This window comes from Oryzias latipes, chromosome 13 (assembly GCF_002234675.1).
Source record: "Oryzias latipes chromosome 13, ASM223467v1".
Taxonomy (NCBI): Eukaryota; Metazoa; Chordata; class Actinopteri; order Beloniformes; family Adrianichthyidae; genus Oryzias; species Oryzias latipes.
Window position 1 is genome coordinate 24,763,346 of NC_019871.2, and position 17,896 is coordinate 24,781,241.

A 17,896-nucleotide genomic window follows, 5' to 3' on the forward strand; every position below is an offset into this window, starting at 1 on the left:
CCAGTGAAGATCACAAATCATTGAAGAAAAAAGGTTCAGAGCACTGTCTAGTGGGTCTAGATGACCCAACTCCCAATGTTAAAGTGCCTAGGAGAGCACAAGGGTTACTTAAAATGAACTATGATTAAATACATAAAAACTTTAAAAAATAAAAAACATTTACTTATAACATTCGGCTTTATTTAATAATATCTAACAGTTAGGTTTTTTAGCTTATTTTTCCCTTTTGAAGGTTTGCGTGGAACTTCTTGTTTCTAGATTTAGATCCTATAAGATTTCTTGTTAGGTAAAAATGACTTGCTGCATGGACAGATCATTTTACAATTACCAGTACATTATATGCAGTTTTTCCCCATCCATTCAATCGTACACTTTTCCTTCGTACAAATAAAAAATCCTATTACATCAGTGTAAACAACTCCACTTTTAAATTAGCTTTAGTCAATTCCGTCACTCCACATGATCTCATATATTTCCTCCTAATCTGTGAGTTTATACATGTTTGATTTGTCACCGTACTCCCTTTCCATCTGTACTACTCTAAACAAAGAGTACTCTGGAGTTTGCCCACGATAAACAGCTAAAATAAACATGTACCCCAACACAATATGTGTTGAGCACTTATAAGTACACTTTGAGGAGGTAACTTCTTTTTCTTAGAATCAAAGTGAAGCATTAGATGAATGGGTTCAGGTTTTCTGCTCACATTCACACATTTCTGGACTTCCCATGGGAGAGCTAACTGACATCATAGCTGTTCCTCTGGTGGACTGTGGGAAGCTTATGGAATGTCATCCTTCCATATCTGGGAGTCTGCGTTCAGATTTGTGCTCAGTACAAGTTTGCACTCACACAGAAAAGTGATGAACCTTGTATTCTCCTACTGATGCATGTTCAGCAAACACAACGTATCATTCACAAATCCATTTTGTGCTCTACATATCCTAACACTTTGTTTTTTTGTGTTTCTTTTCCCATTTTTGTTAAAGCCTTTACGATGAAAGACTGATGCCAAAGGGACTGTTTAACATTAATGGACATAAATATGACCGTGTTTAATAAAATGGAGAGTTGGTGCAGTTACAAGCTGTCGTGGTTTATGTAAAGACAGGTCTGGAAACACAAAGGTGAAAGTCTGTGTCACTGCATCCAAACACAGAATCTGGCAGGGAGGCTGTTCGGGGGGCAGCTGTGTCCATAGTCGAGCAGGGTCGATGGAAAAACTGGTCCTGCCAGGCAGCACAAATGTCAGCTGGGCTTATGCAATGCCTAAGTGTGTTTATGATGTATTTATAGATGCTGGATCCATACAAATGCAGCTTCTCATACTTACACGAGTCTTTTGAATTCACAGGAAGACCCTTTATGTCAACAGGACATGGAGCGAATGCTATTTCTGTTGAGAAAAGTCAGCTACAATATTAGACCATAGATTCCAGTTCATCACTTCCAGGTCACAGTGTAGTAGAAAAGGAGGCCGTTTCTGTTATGGCCTCAGTTTTCTGGAACTTTGCACTGAATCAACAAAAGCACACAAAAGTGTGTAGCTATCTTTAAATCTCTCTTCAAGGGACATATAATATAACTTTCCTTTTCTATATATCAAGAGCTAGTAAAATTTCCCGAGGCTTTAAAATATAATGTCTCCAGTATGTTTGTAGTCTAAATAGTACGGAGACGGGGAACAAAAGCTGCTGCTGTTGATGGCATCTGCTTAGAGGCCACACAGAGAGAGAGAGAGAGAGCCACGCCACTCCAGTGACTCTTTTTGAAATCAGCTACAGAACATGATACCTGCTTCCAAGTTACTGAAAGGGAAACAGGAAATCAGCGATAAGCTAGGAAAATTGTGTTCAAACATTTTTGTAGAAAAAAGCCCAAACCCCTCAACTCAGGACAGCATCACTCTGTAAAGCCCAATGCGTCAAAGATTTGACAGTATTTCCAGGTTTTCTGGAATTAGGATGTTTTTTAAAAACATTTGTGAAATCCACAAAAACAAATTTCAATATCGTTAATTTATTAGATACAGATCAATTAAGACAAATTGGGTGATTTGATGCTTTTTGTCTTTCACAACGTTAGTTTAAGATGCAAAAATATTGAATGTTCAGGAAAAAAGGGACCATACAATAAATAGGTTATAACTGCCATAAAGTTTTGAAAATTAGCTAAAAGTATTTTTGAGATTTCGTCGAAGCAGCCATTTTGAAATGAGTAAGAAAAACGCTTCTACTGCTCCCAGTGGAATGGCGATGAATGAGAAGGCAGAAAACATGGACCAAGATTTTTAAGAAAAGTTTGGATCATGCTAATTAGATAGGGGTCTCAGAAATGCATATATCAAATATGATACCTATGTTTCTTTGGGGTTAAGGATGCCCAAAACAAAATCAAACATGTGTGACATTTAACCCTTTACCCAATATGTGCTAGCCACAACTTTTGTAATTCAAAAATTCCTAACAAAACATGAAGAAGCTGCATTTAACGTCTCTGCTTTACACATCTGGAACAGACTTCCAGAAAGCCTTGGATCAGCGGAAACCGTTTCTTTAAAAGTAGGTTAAAGACCCAACTGTTCTCAGCTGCATTTGATTAGTTTATTCAAAGCTTTTCGACTGCACTGTTAGATTAAGCTCACTTTAAACTCATTTTTATCTCACTTCTCTTTAAATTTTTCTTTTAATGATCAGCACTTTAATATTTCTTTTAAATGTTTCTGTGAATGTTTTATGTAAATCACTTTGAATTTCTTTGTAAACAAAACGTGCCATACAGATAAACTTGCCTTGGCTTTTTTCTTTTTTCTTTTTTTTGGTCCCACTGCTTGGGGCTGCACGGTGGCGCAGTGGTTAGCGCTCTTGCCTCACAGCAAGAAGGCCCCCGGTTCAAGTCCCAGCTGGGGGACATGAAAAACACAACATCAGTGGGGGACCTTTCTGTGTGGAGTTTGCATGTTCTCCACGTGCATGCGTGGGTTTTCTCCGGGATCTCCGGCTTCCTCCCACCATCTAAAAACATGCTTCATAGGTTGATTGGCAACTCTAAATTGTCCAAAGGTGTGAGTGTGAGAGTGAATGGATGTGTGATTGAGGATATTCCACCCTGCGACAGACTGGCGACCAGTCCAGGGTATCCCTTGCCTACGCCCAAGTGGCCGGGATAGGCTCCGGCAGCCCCGTGACCCCGAAAGGGAATAAACGGTTAAGAAAATGAATGAATGAATTTTTTTTTTTTAATTACTATTTTTATTTTTTTTCATCTATAATCTAATATACTGTAATATTAGACATCAGCCTCATTAAAATGGTTTTTATTTTATTCTTTTTTGGGGTTTTCGGCATTTTTAGATTCATCTTCTTTGGAGCAAAAGTGTTACTGACCCAAAAGGGCAGGAACATAGCAGTTTCTGAAATGCCAAAGACAGCCCTAAACCTGTATTCACGATTTTACTCAACTTAGTATTTTAGAAACTTCTTTTTTTCCTCTACAGGGAAATGCAGTTTCTGCAGTCAGCTCGTTTCTTGAGACTAATTAGCTGTCTGTTTTAGTAGTTTTCATTTTTGCACCCACAAGTCTTCTCTCAGCTGAGCAAATCCCTGTTCACATGTTCGACAGTTATCTACCATGATTACGTGAAAACAGAACGAGCTGCTTTAATGTCTTTGTTCGATACAGTACGCTGGATTTGACAGTGAGCGGCAGGAAAACATGAAAGAGCTTCACCACAGCTTCTCTGGTGAATGAAAACGCCTTTCCTTTTGTTTGGATGAACAGGGGAGCTCTTAATGCGGCATCTCACTCTATGGCAACAATAATTATGTCAGCCATCATTCTCCAGCCCTGAGGGACTCTTCTGCTCCTGTTTAACACCAGTGTGTTGGCCTACATTATCCAGTAAATCCTATTGTTATTAAATTGAGAATCTAGATTAATGCTCTGGAGTGAGAGCAAAGCGAAGCTCTGAATGTGTTCATTTTATATTCAGTACAGGATCAGAAAAGCAACAAATTCCAACAATTTTTCCTAAGCAGCTTCCCAACGACGCTCAAAGACTAAGGCTACGTTCACACTGCAGGGCTTAATGCTCAATTCCGATTTTTTGAAAAAATCCGAATTGTTTGCAAGACCGTTCACATTTCCAAGTAAATCCGAACTTTTGTGATCTACAGTGTGACCGTGAAACGACCCAGAGTTGACCCGTATGCGCAGAAGAGTACTCAACGTCGAATGACGTCACTCGTTGTTTGCGGAAGTAGCTTACGTTAACATGGATGTCAACAACAGTGTTGTCAACAGCGGAGCTCTTTTTTCATTAATACATTTATTTTCACAAAGGAGCCAGCACAATAAAAATCTTCCCATTTTTAAGAATGCATTGGAGCCGGGATCGTCTGTAACCACTGTTGTGCAATGGGAATGTGTATGTATCGGGCCCACGCGCGCGCGCGTTTGTGTAAGGGACAGGAGAAGAGCGCGTGCAGCGGGAGAGAATGGGGGGGGCGGCAGTGTGGGCGCGCATTCATGTTGTGTGTTACGGAGGAAGGACAACGGTGATAAAAGAAGGTTTCCCCCAGAATAAATGCTATGGACTCTTTATTAACCCATTCCGGAGAATCCTGGAGAATCTAAGGGTCAGAAGAGGGAGGAGGAGGATCCGCCTTGGGTCCCCCGCGCTTCTGACCACGGTCGGGAAGGGGAGAAAGAAAAAAAAGTACTCGCGGGAAATGTTCAAAACCACGCTCGGCCATTTAGCTGTTAATTTTTTTCAAAAACCGCCCGGTTGCGATAAGAGCGCTGGAGTTTGGCCTGAATAGAGCTGTCACCCTAAATATTAATCCAATCCGTGACTTCGCTTCCCTTCCACTGACGGGTCTCTGCAGCATCGTCCGCAGTGGTTGCTGTTTACGTTCTCGTTCCCGCCTATTTCAACGCAGAATGATGACGTTTGTTGCGTATCGATGACGTACGATTCGGATTTAGGTGGCCTGGCCGGTCAGACGGCGGTCGCAATTGAAAAGATCGGATACGTTTCGGATTCAGGACGGCATACCCAAGTGGCCTGGGTCGCAATTGAAAAGATCGGATTTGTGTCATTCAGACTGTCGTGAAAAGATCGGATTTGTGTCATTCAGACTGTCGTGAAAAGATCGGAATTGGGTTGCATAGGGGCAAAAAAATCGGAATTGGGTTGTTTCAGCCTGCAGTGTGAACGTAGCCTAAGAAGGAGTTGAATTTATGAGTAAGCTTAAAGGAGATTTTGTTTTTGAAAATTTAATTTAGCAGCCTCTTCCCAAGGTCAAAGGTCAACAAAACGTTGGTTGTGGTTGTAGACTGAAGCTGGCAGTATGTGTGCATAATGTTGTGAAGATCACTCGAACAAGTTTCTTTTTCCACATTGTGTAAAAATATGAAAATTGCCAAATTTCACACTGTGCCACAAAATGGCAAGGTGCCCATCCCATAATAGTTTTCAAAACTTCCTTTGGATGTCTCTGATGGGGAGCAACATTTTTGATCATGGATACAGTAAGAAAGAAAACATTGTTGTCCTTGCTGACTATTGCAGGCCATAATTATTTAGAGGATGCCCTGCAGGAAAAAAGCAAAGCTACAAGCTATTCTTGACGTCGTCACCACTCCTATCCATTAAACTATACTTGGAGAAGACTCGTGTTTCCAAAACACTTCCGTGCTGTCAGGAAATGTAATCCCAATACTTGATTTCCTGTAGGCAAACCTTTTTTCTGGGGTTTACCCAGCTGTTAGCTTGGAACGACACTTGGTGGTTTCATCTTCAGAAAAAAACCCCACTAAGAATAGATCAGTTGAATATAAAACAGGAAAAACACATTTGTCTTTGAGAATGTAGCCTCACAAAGCCGGGAAAGATTCTCAGATTTGAAATAAATCCAGAGCTGTGTTAATAAATGCATTATCAGGGCCCTTTTAATCGCCCTGGGATCATTGTGAGATTTATGACACGCAGAAAATGTCTGGCTACTGTTACATCCATCAATGACTTTATTAGATATACCATTATAGGTCACCACATCTGAGTTTTGAACTTGAATTATTGTAAATTTGGGTTTCACTGTAATGTTTTGGTTTGTCATGAAAGATGGAGCCAAACAGAAGGGAATAGATTAAGGTAACAGAATTCTTTATAAAATAAAATTAAACATAACTTAGGCTAAAACAAAACCTCAAGTCACACTATTTTAACTGAGATATGATTAAAAAATGAAACAATAGGTGCTGATATTCAAATTAAACTATGTTCTGCACGCATAGCACTGAAATCACATCATAATCAAGTCAAAAACTCTGGTTCAACTTTAGCTGGACAAAGACTATTTTCTAGATTAATAACATTATTGGAGAAATTTGCTGATTTTTTAAATTTTACTCACATTAAAATCATTTTCTCAGAAGTAACAGGAATGTTTCTGTTAGCTGACAAAGTTTACAGAATGACACTTAGTCTTTGAGCTCTAAACTGTTACCCAACCTTCCTGACGGAATTTGGATTTAAATAATAGGTGATTTCTTCTTTAATATACCAGGAAAAAAACATTTCAGGTCAAAAATGTTCAACAATTTGTATATGATACTCATTATTCTGCAACAAACACAACTGCAGGTTTTTGTCTCCTAATCCTAATTTAGCTCTTCATTTGTAATGTGCCAAACATTAGCCTGATTGGAAACTGCTGCAATCATTACAAACTCAAACCTGTGATCATGGCGGTGAGGAGGTCAGTAGCAGGAAAACAAACCACAACATACACAAAATGAGTAAAATATAACTTAGACAGAAATTCCTGAAGCTCAATATATTTAATACCGTGGGGGCTGTCCTAATTTTAATTTTACTTTAACTTTGTAGAAAAAAAAAAATAATACTTTCATGTCACGCCCACTATTAGGTGATGTCCACATGGCAGAATAATCCAGCCATCCATTTATCCATTTTCTCTTTACTTAGTCGGGACCAAATTGCACGTGAAGCAGTCTTAGCAAAGATGCCCAGTCATCCCTCTTCTCAGACCACTACCTCCAGCTCCTCTGGCGGGGTTCCAGACCTGCCGAAAGACTTGGTCTCTCTATTGGTCCTAGGTCTTCCTCCGCCTAGTGGGACACGCATCACATACCCAGTGTGCCTGTAGCTTAAGGGGACACCCAGCCACCCTAGGAAGCTTATTTCAGCCACTTGCATTTGGGATCTGGTTCTTTCGGTAATGACCCAGAGCTCATGACCATAGGTGAGTACTGGAACAAAGAGTTTCGCTTTCTGGCTAAGCTCTCTCTTCACCACAACGGACCAGTACAGCGACCGCATGACAGCAAATGCCGCACCAATCCGTCTGTTGACCTCACGTTCCAATCCGAACCATAGCCTCAGACTTAGCTGTGCTGACGCTCATCCCAACTTCACACTCGACCGAAAACCACCCTAATGTGAAGGTCCTGACTTGATGAAGCCAACAAGAGAACATCATCTGCAAAGAGCAGTGAGAAAATTCTGTTATCCCCAAACCAGAGTCTGGCCCCTGGCTGCACCTAGAAATTCGGTCCACAAAGTTTATAAAGAGAACTTGTGATAAACGGCAGAAAGAAAAGGCCCAGCATGCACCAGGAACAGGTTAAAGTTATGCTTTTTACAAGATAACTATAAAGATGACTACAAAGTACAAGACGGCTACAGCCTGCAGAAACCTGCAATGTGGGTCATTTTTGTTCCTCAGAGCAGAGCAGATGATTCATTTTAAAATAGTAAAGCACAGCAGAATAATTAGTGAAATTAAAAGAAACCCAACATCTTCACAGTCACAATTGTGTAATGTATATCTGCAGTCCCAACAAAAAACCCACTGAGCAATTATGGCTTTAGAAAGTGTAAGCAACTAATGAATTGACAAAAAAAAAAAAAACAAGAACACATTTGTGATGGAGGAAAAATGCAAATCAAACAGTAAAACAAGCACTCATCTCAGAAAGCTCACATCTGGATAAGTGTGAGTATTTGTGAGAAGAACAGAAGATTGGCTGCTTAATTTGGGAAAAATTCTAGATTTTCAAGCCCAAACCCATTTGTTGACTGTTCGTTTGGGTGGAAAATTTGAATCTTCATCACCATAAGAGGCTGGTGACCTTTAGGCAACATGATCACTGCTGGGATTACACGCTTTGGAATGATGGTGTGAGTTTGTTTGAGACATTGTATGAGTGTTAAAGTCATGTTAATCTTGTTGTAATTCACACTGGGCACTCTTTTTTTATTGCCGGCCCCATCACTAGTGCGCGTACCTGCTAGTCGCATTTCTTCACACTCCTGTCCTGATCATGAAAAGCTCTCATTACATTTTTATGAGCCTGTAAATAAAGAGCATGAGAAGTGCGAGCCACCAGAATGTCACCGGGGAGACTCTTATGTAACATTTATTAGCCAGAGTTTAAAATAACAGCAAGGTTATATCAAAATGCGTGTTTTAGATGGTACATTTATAACAGTTTTTTATTTGAAATTGATCTTTGTAGCCATTAACAGAAGAAAACTGTTATTGCAAAACTAAAAAATTGGTTAAAGGAATCTTTGAAGTTTGGTGTGGGTTGTTTTTCTATGTAAATGCAAATGTAAAGCACTGGTTACATTTTGATATGAGTTTTTTTTTGCTTGTTTCTTTTATGCTAAAAGTTCAATTGTTTTCCTTTTTTTATTTCCTTGGCAACAAAAAAAAGTTTTTCCTTTAAAAAAGCCATTAACATCTCATAGCATACAAAGTTAAACTTTACAAGTAATATTACTTTGTATTGTTGAAGAGACTCGTTTAACCAAAAAAAATGTCAAACTGCTTTTAGCACAAAGAATCATAAACCATCGGTGAGGACAGACTTCCCTCGACCCATCGGTGAGACCATGGAGAAGGACTATCGGTTGGCCTCGAAGAAATTCTGGCAAACCGTCCGGCGCCTCAGGAGGGGAAAGCAGTTCTCCACAGGCACAGTTTTAAGTGCAGGTGGGGGGCTGTTGACCTCGACTGGGGACATTGTCGGGCGGTGGAAGGAATACTTTGAGGATTTCCTCAATCCCACTGACACGCCTTCTTTTGAAGAAGCAGAGAATGAGGACTTTGGGGTGAGCCTGTCTATTACCCGGGCTGAAGTCACCAAGGTAGTCAACGAGCTCCTCGGTGGCAGGGCCCCGGGAGTGGATGAGGTCTGCCCTGAGTACCTCAAGTCTCTGGATGCTGTGGGAGTGTCTTGGCTGACACGTCTCTGCAGCATCGCGTGGCAGTCGGGAACTGTACCACTGGACTGGCAGACAGGGGTGGTGGTTCCCCTCTTTAAGAAGGGGGACCGGAGGGTGTTCCAACTACAGGGGAATTACACTCCTCAGCCTCCCTGGGAAAGTCTATGCCAGGGTACTGGAGAGGAGAGTCCGTCCGATAGTCGAACATCGGATTCAGGAACAACAGTGCGGTTTCCGTCCTGGTCGTGGAACAGTGGACCAGCTCTACACCCTATCTAGGGTGCTGGAGGGATTGTGGGAGTTCGCCCATCCAGTCCATATGTGTTTTGTGGATTTGGTGAAGGCATTCGACCGCGTCCCCTGTGGTATCCTGTGGGGGGTGCTCTGGGAGTGTGGGGTCCGGGGAGCCTTACTAAGGGCTGTCCGGTCTCTGTATGACCAGAGTAGGAGCTTGGTTCGCATAGCCGGCAGTAAGTCAGACCTGTACCCGGTCCACGTTGGACTCCGGCAGGGCTGCCCTTTATCACCGGTTCTGTTCATAGATTTTATGGACAGAATTTCTAGGCGCAGCCAGGGGCCGGAGGGGATCTGGTTTGGGGACCACAGGATTTCCTCTCTGCTTTTTGCAGATGATGTTGTCCTGTTGGCTTTATCAAGCCAGGACCTCCAGCGTGCATTGGGGCGGTTTGCGGCCGAGTGTGAAGCGGCTGGGATGAGGGTCAGCACCGCTAAATCCGAGGCCATGGTTCTTGACCGGAGAAAGGTAGCTTGCCATCTCTCGGCAGGTGGAGTATCCTTACCCCAGGTGGAGGAGTTTAAATATCTGGGGGTCTTGTTCACGAGTGAGGGAAGACCGGAGCGTGAGATTGACAGGTGGATTGGAGCGGCGTCCGTAGGTATGCGGTCGCTGTATCGGTCCGTTGTGGTGAAGAGAGAGCTGAGCCGAAAAGCAAAGCTCTCAATTTACCGGTCGATCTTCGTTCCAATACTCACCTATGGTCACGAGCTATGGGTCATGACTGAAAGAACGAGGTCTAAAATACAAGCGGCTGAAATGAGCTTCCTCCGTAGGGTGGCGGGGCGCTCCCTTAGAGATAGGGTGAGAAGCTCGGCCACCCGCGGAGAGCTCGGAGTAGAACCGCTTCTCCTCCACATCGAAAGGAGCCAGTTGAGGTGGCTCGGGCATCTAGTCTGGATGCCTCCTGGACGCCTCCCTGGAGAGGTGTTCCGGGCATGTCCCACTGGGCGGAGGCCCCGGGGAAGACCCAGGACACGCCGGAGAGACTACGTCTCTCGGCTGGCCTGGGAACGCCTCGGGGTTCCCCCAAAGGAGCTGGAGGAAGTGGCTGGGTCGAGGGAAGTCTGGGCATCTCTGCTTAGACTGCTGCCCCCGCGACCCGGTCCCGGATAAGATGGATGGATGGATGGATGGATGGAATCATAATTTGACTGTTTTGTGAGTTGATTTTATGACTCTACACCGCTAACTTGACCAATTTGGGCAGCAGTGGCTCAGGGGGTTGAGCAGGTTATCCAATGATCAAATGATTGGCAGTTCGCTCCCCGCTCCCCCCAGTCAACTGCCGTTCTGTCCTTGGGCAAGACACTTCACCCTCCCTGCTTCCAGTGTGGCTCCACTGGTGTGTGAATGCGTATGAATGTCCCGGTGATGGTCAGAGGGGCCGTAGGTGTTAACTGGCAGCTATGCGTCTACCATCACCAGGTATACATGAGAAGTAAATGAATGTTGGACACATTGTAAGCGTGTTGAGCGTCTGGAAAAGCGCAGATAAATCAAATCCATTATTGTTAATAGATTTCGTCTTGGGACTGTAGTGCAGGTCTGCCCAATCCTGTCCATCAAGATCTGCCACTCTGCCTACTTTACAGCTTTCTCTGCTTTCTCTGTGCCTTTGTCATAACTGCCCCGCGGTTGGATACGGGCTGTTAGCAGGGGAAAATGGACAAATGGGCATGCAGGTGGCAACATTTTTAGAATGTATACTGCACAATGTAGAGCTAAAATGTTCGTGCACAGTTTTTTCTCTATAGGTCTTCTGCGAGAGACATGTCGTAGCAAACACGTAAAGGGTAAGGGAGAAGTAGGTGAGACGAAACCTGCACACTGCACAGGGAGCCCATTAGTGCTATTCAAGGGATAAGTGTGCATCCTTTGTGTGCTTTGTATTTGTAGCCTAACTTAGGAAGCTAGACAATCAGAGCATAGTATATGTGGGCATCCTACAGGCGTCCTACAGCCACTTTTGTATCATCTACACGCCCCTTGTGTAAAGCATTCACACACTGTCAGTAAGGACCTTACTAAAAACTGTAGTGTGGGGCATGGGCAACGTACGATAGCATCACCTTTACATCATGTGCTTGTAACTTTTCGCCTGTAACTTATTTGTAATCCTTACAAACACTTCACAATACACACAGTGGTACGTTCCATTTTCATGACATTCTTGACCTCAAGGTGACCTGCTAGAGACAACTGCACTCCCTTTGAGACGTGGCCACACCTGTCTATGACCTTCGATGGACCAGGCAACCCAACAACCCCTGTACAGGTGAATGAGAATAAGGCATTACCTGACTCAGGTGTCTCATCATTGTGATTGACTGAACACACCTGATCCAGGTAATGAGCAGCAAGAGGTGCATAGAGAACTGGAAAACAGGCCGGGTGGTAGGTCTCAAAGACCTGCATTGGGTAGCTCGGCTACAGCGAGTTGAACTTCCCTGTCTTTCCAGTACTTGATTTTCAATTTTTGATCCCTTTTTGTATGTTTTTTTTCTTTTCAATGTTTAACTTAGTGAATAAAAAATAGGACAGCCAAAGAAAGATAGCGCAAAGACAAAAAACTAGGAAAAGTCCTTATGTTAATCCTTTAACACCAGTGCTTTAGCTCCATCGTTTACATACATGTTTCTGCTTCAACTATTCAACCATTTGCCCAATTAACATATTTCCAACTGATACTGAAGCGAAGAAAAGCGGCTTTGCGCTGATATACAACACTTTTCAGTAATGAAGTGCTTACACAATCAACATAAATCCGGTATTACATCGCAAATGTAGAGTGCTGCTTATTGGTGCAAAAAAAATGAAAAACCATTTTTCTCTGCATCAGAATCAGCTGATTTATGTTGATCGCTTAAAGAGTTACGGTGTCTAAAAAAGCGTGTGTTATTTAGGTGTCGTTGGTGACATCCTCAGTGTTACAGGGTTAACAAACCTGAAGCTTTAAGCGTAAATAAATAATTGACATAAGTGAAACAAGTCATCTAAAAATAATGGGATTTTTAAAAAAAATGTCTTTTTAAAGAGAAGAAAAAACTGAACAAGAGCCTGCAGCTCTGACAGGAGCAGACAGTTTTGTGTTATGTTCTGCATGTGTGTGTTTGGTTTTTGTTGGTGATTCACCTTTTCTTTCTATACAGGCTGAGTGTGGCTCCTCCCAGCTGATCCACACCCTCACCTGGTCTCTGGGGAGGAGTGCAGAGCCGTCTGCACTTAGCTGAATTAGCTTGCTCCCTATGTAAGTTGACTGCTTTCTGTATTCAGTGTTGGTATTTCTTTGTATGCTCACACAGTGTTTGGAAGTTCAGTTTGCTCCCTTGGTTTTGCTTTTTTCCTTTGGTGAAACTTTTTGTTATTAAATCATTAGATTTTTTGACTCGTGTCTGAGCCTCTTTCCTTGCATCTGGGTCCTCGCCAACCAGCCGGTAACATTTTGGCTTTCTGTCACGCAAGAATCAAAACACTTCATCCAGCCCCCACGTGTTTTGTCACAATGGTGGTCGAAGATGTCAACACAGTTTAAATAAGGAAGACAGATGCTGACTACTAACTTTTACAGCCTGATCCTACAAGTGACCTGTCATCTGGGAACGCTGATAGTTCACCTTTAATCCCTCTGAATCCTTCAGTAGTTAAGATGCTCTAAAAGTTTGAGAATATTTTCTTACCTCAGATACAATTGACTGCAATACTTGACTGCATAGCCCCCATTGTGTTTACAAAATCTGCAAGAGCCCACATACTGTTGAGAGGGTTCTTTGTCGGTACAGTGTGTCTCCTTGAGCTTAAGTGAATCCAGACTATCATCGGTTACTGCCATGTGCCACCCTGACTATAAATGTCTCTACTATAAGTGTAAAGACATTGTTGGTCAGCTTTGGTGTTCCCCATAACCATGTAAAGCCACACAGAAATGCAAACCACAACGTACCTGTAGAGCATCCCAGTCTTATGAGCGACGGTCTCGTCTTTACCCAGCCCAAACATTTTCAGGTACCAGTTGGTCTCCATCTCTCTGATCAAAGCTGCTTTATGCTGCTGCAGCGCCGATTTCTTTCCAGACGAGGAGCCGCGTTTGCCATCCAAAGAGTTGCGGGCTTTGGTGCCACTGAGGGAGGCCACCGATTGTTTGCGATGCACGTGAGATGGCTGGTGAATGCCGGCTGGACCCCCGACGCCCCCCCCACTGCTCCGGGCAGCTAGCATGGCTCAAGACGCGGTTCACTCCAATCAAGCAGAAGATTGGGATGAAGAAGAACCTCAAGGCGCAGTTCCTTCAATTCTGAGGTTTTGTCCACCAGAATAATGTCTGCTGACCACTTGTTTTTCCACAAGTTAATCAGTCAAAACAACTCATTCCAACCTTTAGTTTTCTTGTAATGTCTTCTGGATTTTGTTTGTCTTTTATCTTCCTGTCTCTGTCTGTGTCTGTCTGTCTGTGCAGTGTGCTCTCTGCTCTCTTATAGCCTCATCAAGCCTGAAACTGGATCCCTGTTTCCTTGTCTCGTCACAGCATGCTGTGACCTAAAAGTAGGAAACCAAACATGCCATGGTGTCAACAATGCGTACGCACACACACACACACACACACTGCATACGTGATGGCTGCACACCACATGCCAAAAAGCAAACAAAGAAATGTTTCCTGTAGATATGCTCTGTGGAGGCACTGTTTGTAGTTTGTATCAGTGACAACGTTTTATTTTCTGTTTAAGCCTGATGAGAGGCAAAAATCATGTAAGGCCTTCAGCTGAAGCACATGTTAAAGTCCATCAACTGTATGTTTAACATGAAAGCTACTCCAGGCTTCCTGCTCTGTCGAAATAAACAGAATAGTGACAACTATGATGCTCTTTAGCTTAACATGTAGCTTTAAAAACTCAAGTAGCCTGGTTTACCCAAGTACTTTCCTTGAAGGCCCAAAGCGTTTTACAGTCACAGTCACATTCACACACTGGTGGTGGCTCCGCCGCCAAACACTGGCGCCAGCCTTCCACCAGAGGCAAGGTGGGTTTCTGTGTTTCGCCCAGGAACACTTCGATACATGGGTGGGCTAGGTGGGAATGGAACTTGCGATCTTTCGATCAGGGGTCGACCGCCCTACCGGTTTGTAAAAACAAGTAAAAACCAGATCATTGATGTGTTTTTTAATTGATTTGGATTATTTTAAGCAATTTCAGCAATAAAAACAAAGGAAGAATGCAAAAAAAAATGTTTAATGCATAAATGTATTGAATCTTTTTCAAACGTTAATTCATGACTCAATTAGAAATTCAAAAAAGTAAAGGTAAAGGATGCAATTTTTTGACAATAATTGCCCCTAATCTTAAAAAGATATTTGCATTTATACCTACAGTACACACTAGGCCCAGAATGTCTATTAGATATCGAACATACATCTACTGTAGATGTCTACAGGACATCTCTGACAACTATTAGATATCTACCAAAAGTGTTCTGTAAGATATCTGCCTCTGATGTGCATTTGCTTACCCCCAGGTTGGGCTCGTTTCTTTAGATTTTAAAACACCCTTTTTATCATGCTAAAGATGAATTGAAGTTGTGCAGCTAACTTTACGGGTGTGCTAGAGACATCCTCACTTTGTGTGCCTTTGTTTCAACTAAGATCTCACTGTCAAATGTAGAGTGCCTTGTGTTTACTGGCATCCAACAATCAAGTCTTCCATTTTCAGATAAAGAACACATCAGGCATCTGACATTTAGCCCATGGCGTTCACACTGGACAAGCAGGGAGAGCCTTCCTCTGCTTCTTTTGTTTCTGTGTAATAGCTCATGTCCGCCACTTCAGTTGGGAGAGGATGAGTGCGAAATGTTGAAGCTGTGATAATCTGGTGAATCTTGCACCAGGCTTTTCTCTTTCACAGCTCTATTCCGATACTTGAAAGACTTGGTGTCATAGAATTTCTAGCAGGACACAAACTGCAGTTCTTAAATTCTCCATCTTAATTAATTTGCAAACAGTTGGCTCTTCTGTGAATCAAAGGGGACGCCATCCATATGTCACTACCAAATCTGTTCGACCTGGTTTAACCTTCAATGCATGTTCAATCACATGGACTTTTCAGTGGCCGCTTGAACACGAGTTGCTGAGGGCGGTGTGAACGTAGCTTTTATGTTAGCATTGGGTCAGCAGTTATTTGTTAACATGAACACTTTTGGGGGGCTGTGGTGTAGAGTTAAAGTGGTTGACCTCTGATCTGAAGGTCGCAGGTTATGCACACTCCAAAAATAATTCTGTGGATTTACTTACAAGCCTTGCGTTGGGTGGTCGCATGCAACCACATTGAGTAATTGTTGTAAAGCATGCCCATATAAAATGATCTACGGAATCCCACGAGGATAAATATTCTAGATTCTACTCAAGAGTGTCGCGTAATCCCTTGCTGAAATGGTTGAGTAATGCAAAATATTAAATGCATATATAAATATTTACGTAAACATTTTTAAACTGTGAAAAATCAAAAGAGTTTGATGAAAATAACAAATTGCAGTTTAGTAAAAAAAATACATATTTCATTATTTTGAGTCCTCCATTTACTATTACTTGTGTGAAATAAACAACATGTTTTTAGGAAACAGACTAATCAAAGCAAACTCTATTTGACATGATTCATTAAATTTAACTAAACAAATTGTAACATTTCAAGCTCAGTTTTCTAAATGATTGATAAATGGTGAGTCCTATTGGTTTTACTTGGATTTCATGGCTGGATAACATTTTTGTGTGAATCATCTGGAGTAAAAAAACTAAAGTATAAATAAATTGTAAATTATATTTAAGTTTTCTCTCTTTTGTCCCTTTTTATGATGACTTTACTAAGCAAAAAAAAGTGTTGCACTGTAAATATGGTGAGTTGAATAGAACAAGTCAGAGCAGTCATCCATTAAACATCCCCCGTGTCCCATCCTGTGTACGGAGAACCCTTCAGGTCTCTCATTAGACCCTTGGAGATGTGCGACCTGAGAGGTCAGGTGAACAGATCAGTCATGGAGTGTCAGCCCTGAATTATTCACCCTGGTAAGGAGAGCTTGAAAGTACACTTGACATCGTTTCTGAGAGTTCCAAGGTAGAAATTGTGACGACTGCCCTTTGTGACTGACGGATAAACGGAAAAAGATGTTCTGCTTTCGGCGTCTGGTTTGTTATCTTCTCAAACCATAAAATAATGCAACATGAGAAAAAAGTGGAAAACATATTAATCAGGCAGGATATTATTAACCTCTTCATGCCTGAATTTATTTCCAATCAAATAAAAAATATTCAGTGTTGTTTTCCATTAAAGATGATACTATATTTAGCTGAGTCCTTAATTAAGTGGTGCATTGCTAATTAGTGACATATGGTTTGGTGCCTGTTGTTGCAAATATGCATCAAACCATGACAGCTCCAAAATTATCTTAATGTAACATCGATTTAAACAAGCCTGAAATAAATTCAGGTGTCAAGAGGTTAAATAAATACATTTTAAAAAACTGTGTTCAAGAGGGAGCAAAAAGTAGCTGAGTGCTTGTGGACACGTGTCTCCTTAGTTCACAATGTCGTGTAATTTATAAGTTAGTAATTATCCCAAATTTTGCTGGTATCTTTGGTCCTTTTTGGTCTACAAGGGGGTGTAATAGTACAAAACATCCTCCAGAATACACCAATGCAAATAAGTCCTTTGTAGAGGGCATTGAGAATCTCCCAACCACTGCACACTACTGTCTAAACACCTTTTGTTATCTACAGAGGACACCTGTGGCTTTCAATGATCCTAAAGGTGGAGGGGTGTAGCTCTGGGAATTGTAGTTTTTATTTAAAAGAATCTAGCCTTTTTTAACATAATCACTCCAAAGAGATACTTTAGGTACTTTAGATTTTATTGTGTTTTCTTTGTCTTTTCGAATAATTACTGGTACTTGCAACAACTAAAAAGACATGACAGGTCCCTTTCCCCCCAGGTAGGTAAAATTATTATTATTCTGAAAATAAAATATTTTTGAGAAAATGTATCTGTTGTCCATTGAGGTTGTGCATTGAGGTTCCTGCTTTAAAGTGTTTCTCTTTTTAGAGTTGTCACTTTAGCACTGAGGAAAGTTATAGGTGAACAAAATCCATCAGCAAGGAGCTTTAAGTTTGATTCCTCCATTGAGACACAAACTGATATAGTAAAAATGTCCACAGATGCGCACGCAAATGCAGATGAAACATCTAACATTTCCTGAAACTGCATTAGCAATAGATTTACATATTTTATTCTTTCATTTTTGTCTGTCGAAACGTTTTTCTAAGGTTTGCATTGCTTTGTTTGAATGTTAGACATATATTTGAA

General features: G+C 41.8%; 1 protein-coding gene across 1 annotated transcript in view; it reads right to left on the reverse strand.

The window, feature by feature from the left end:
- The window catches only part of kcnab1 (potassium voltage-gated channel subfamily A member regulatory beta subunit 1), a 133,989-nt gene extending 119,963 nt beyond the window's left edge, over positions 1-14,026 (reverse strand). Inside the window, exon 1 of the mRNA XM_011482856.3 lies at positions 13,495-14,026. Coding sequence (XP_011481158.1) covers positions 13,495-13,769 — 275 coding nt within the window. The 5' untranslated portion in view covers positions 13,770-14,026. The remainder of the gene's footprint in view (positions 1-13,494) is intronic.
- Between the last annotated feature and the right edge of the window lie 3,870 nt (positions 14,027-17,896).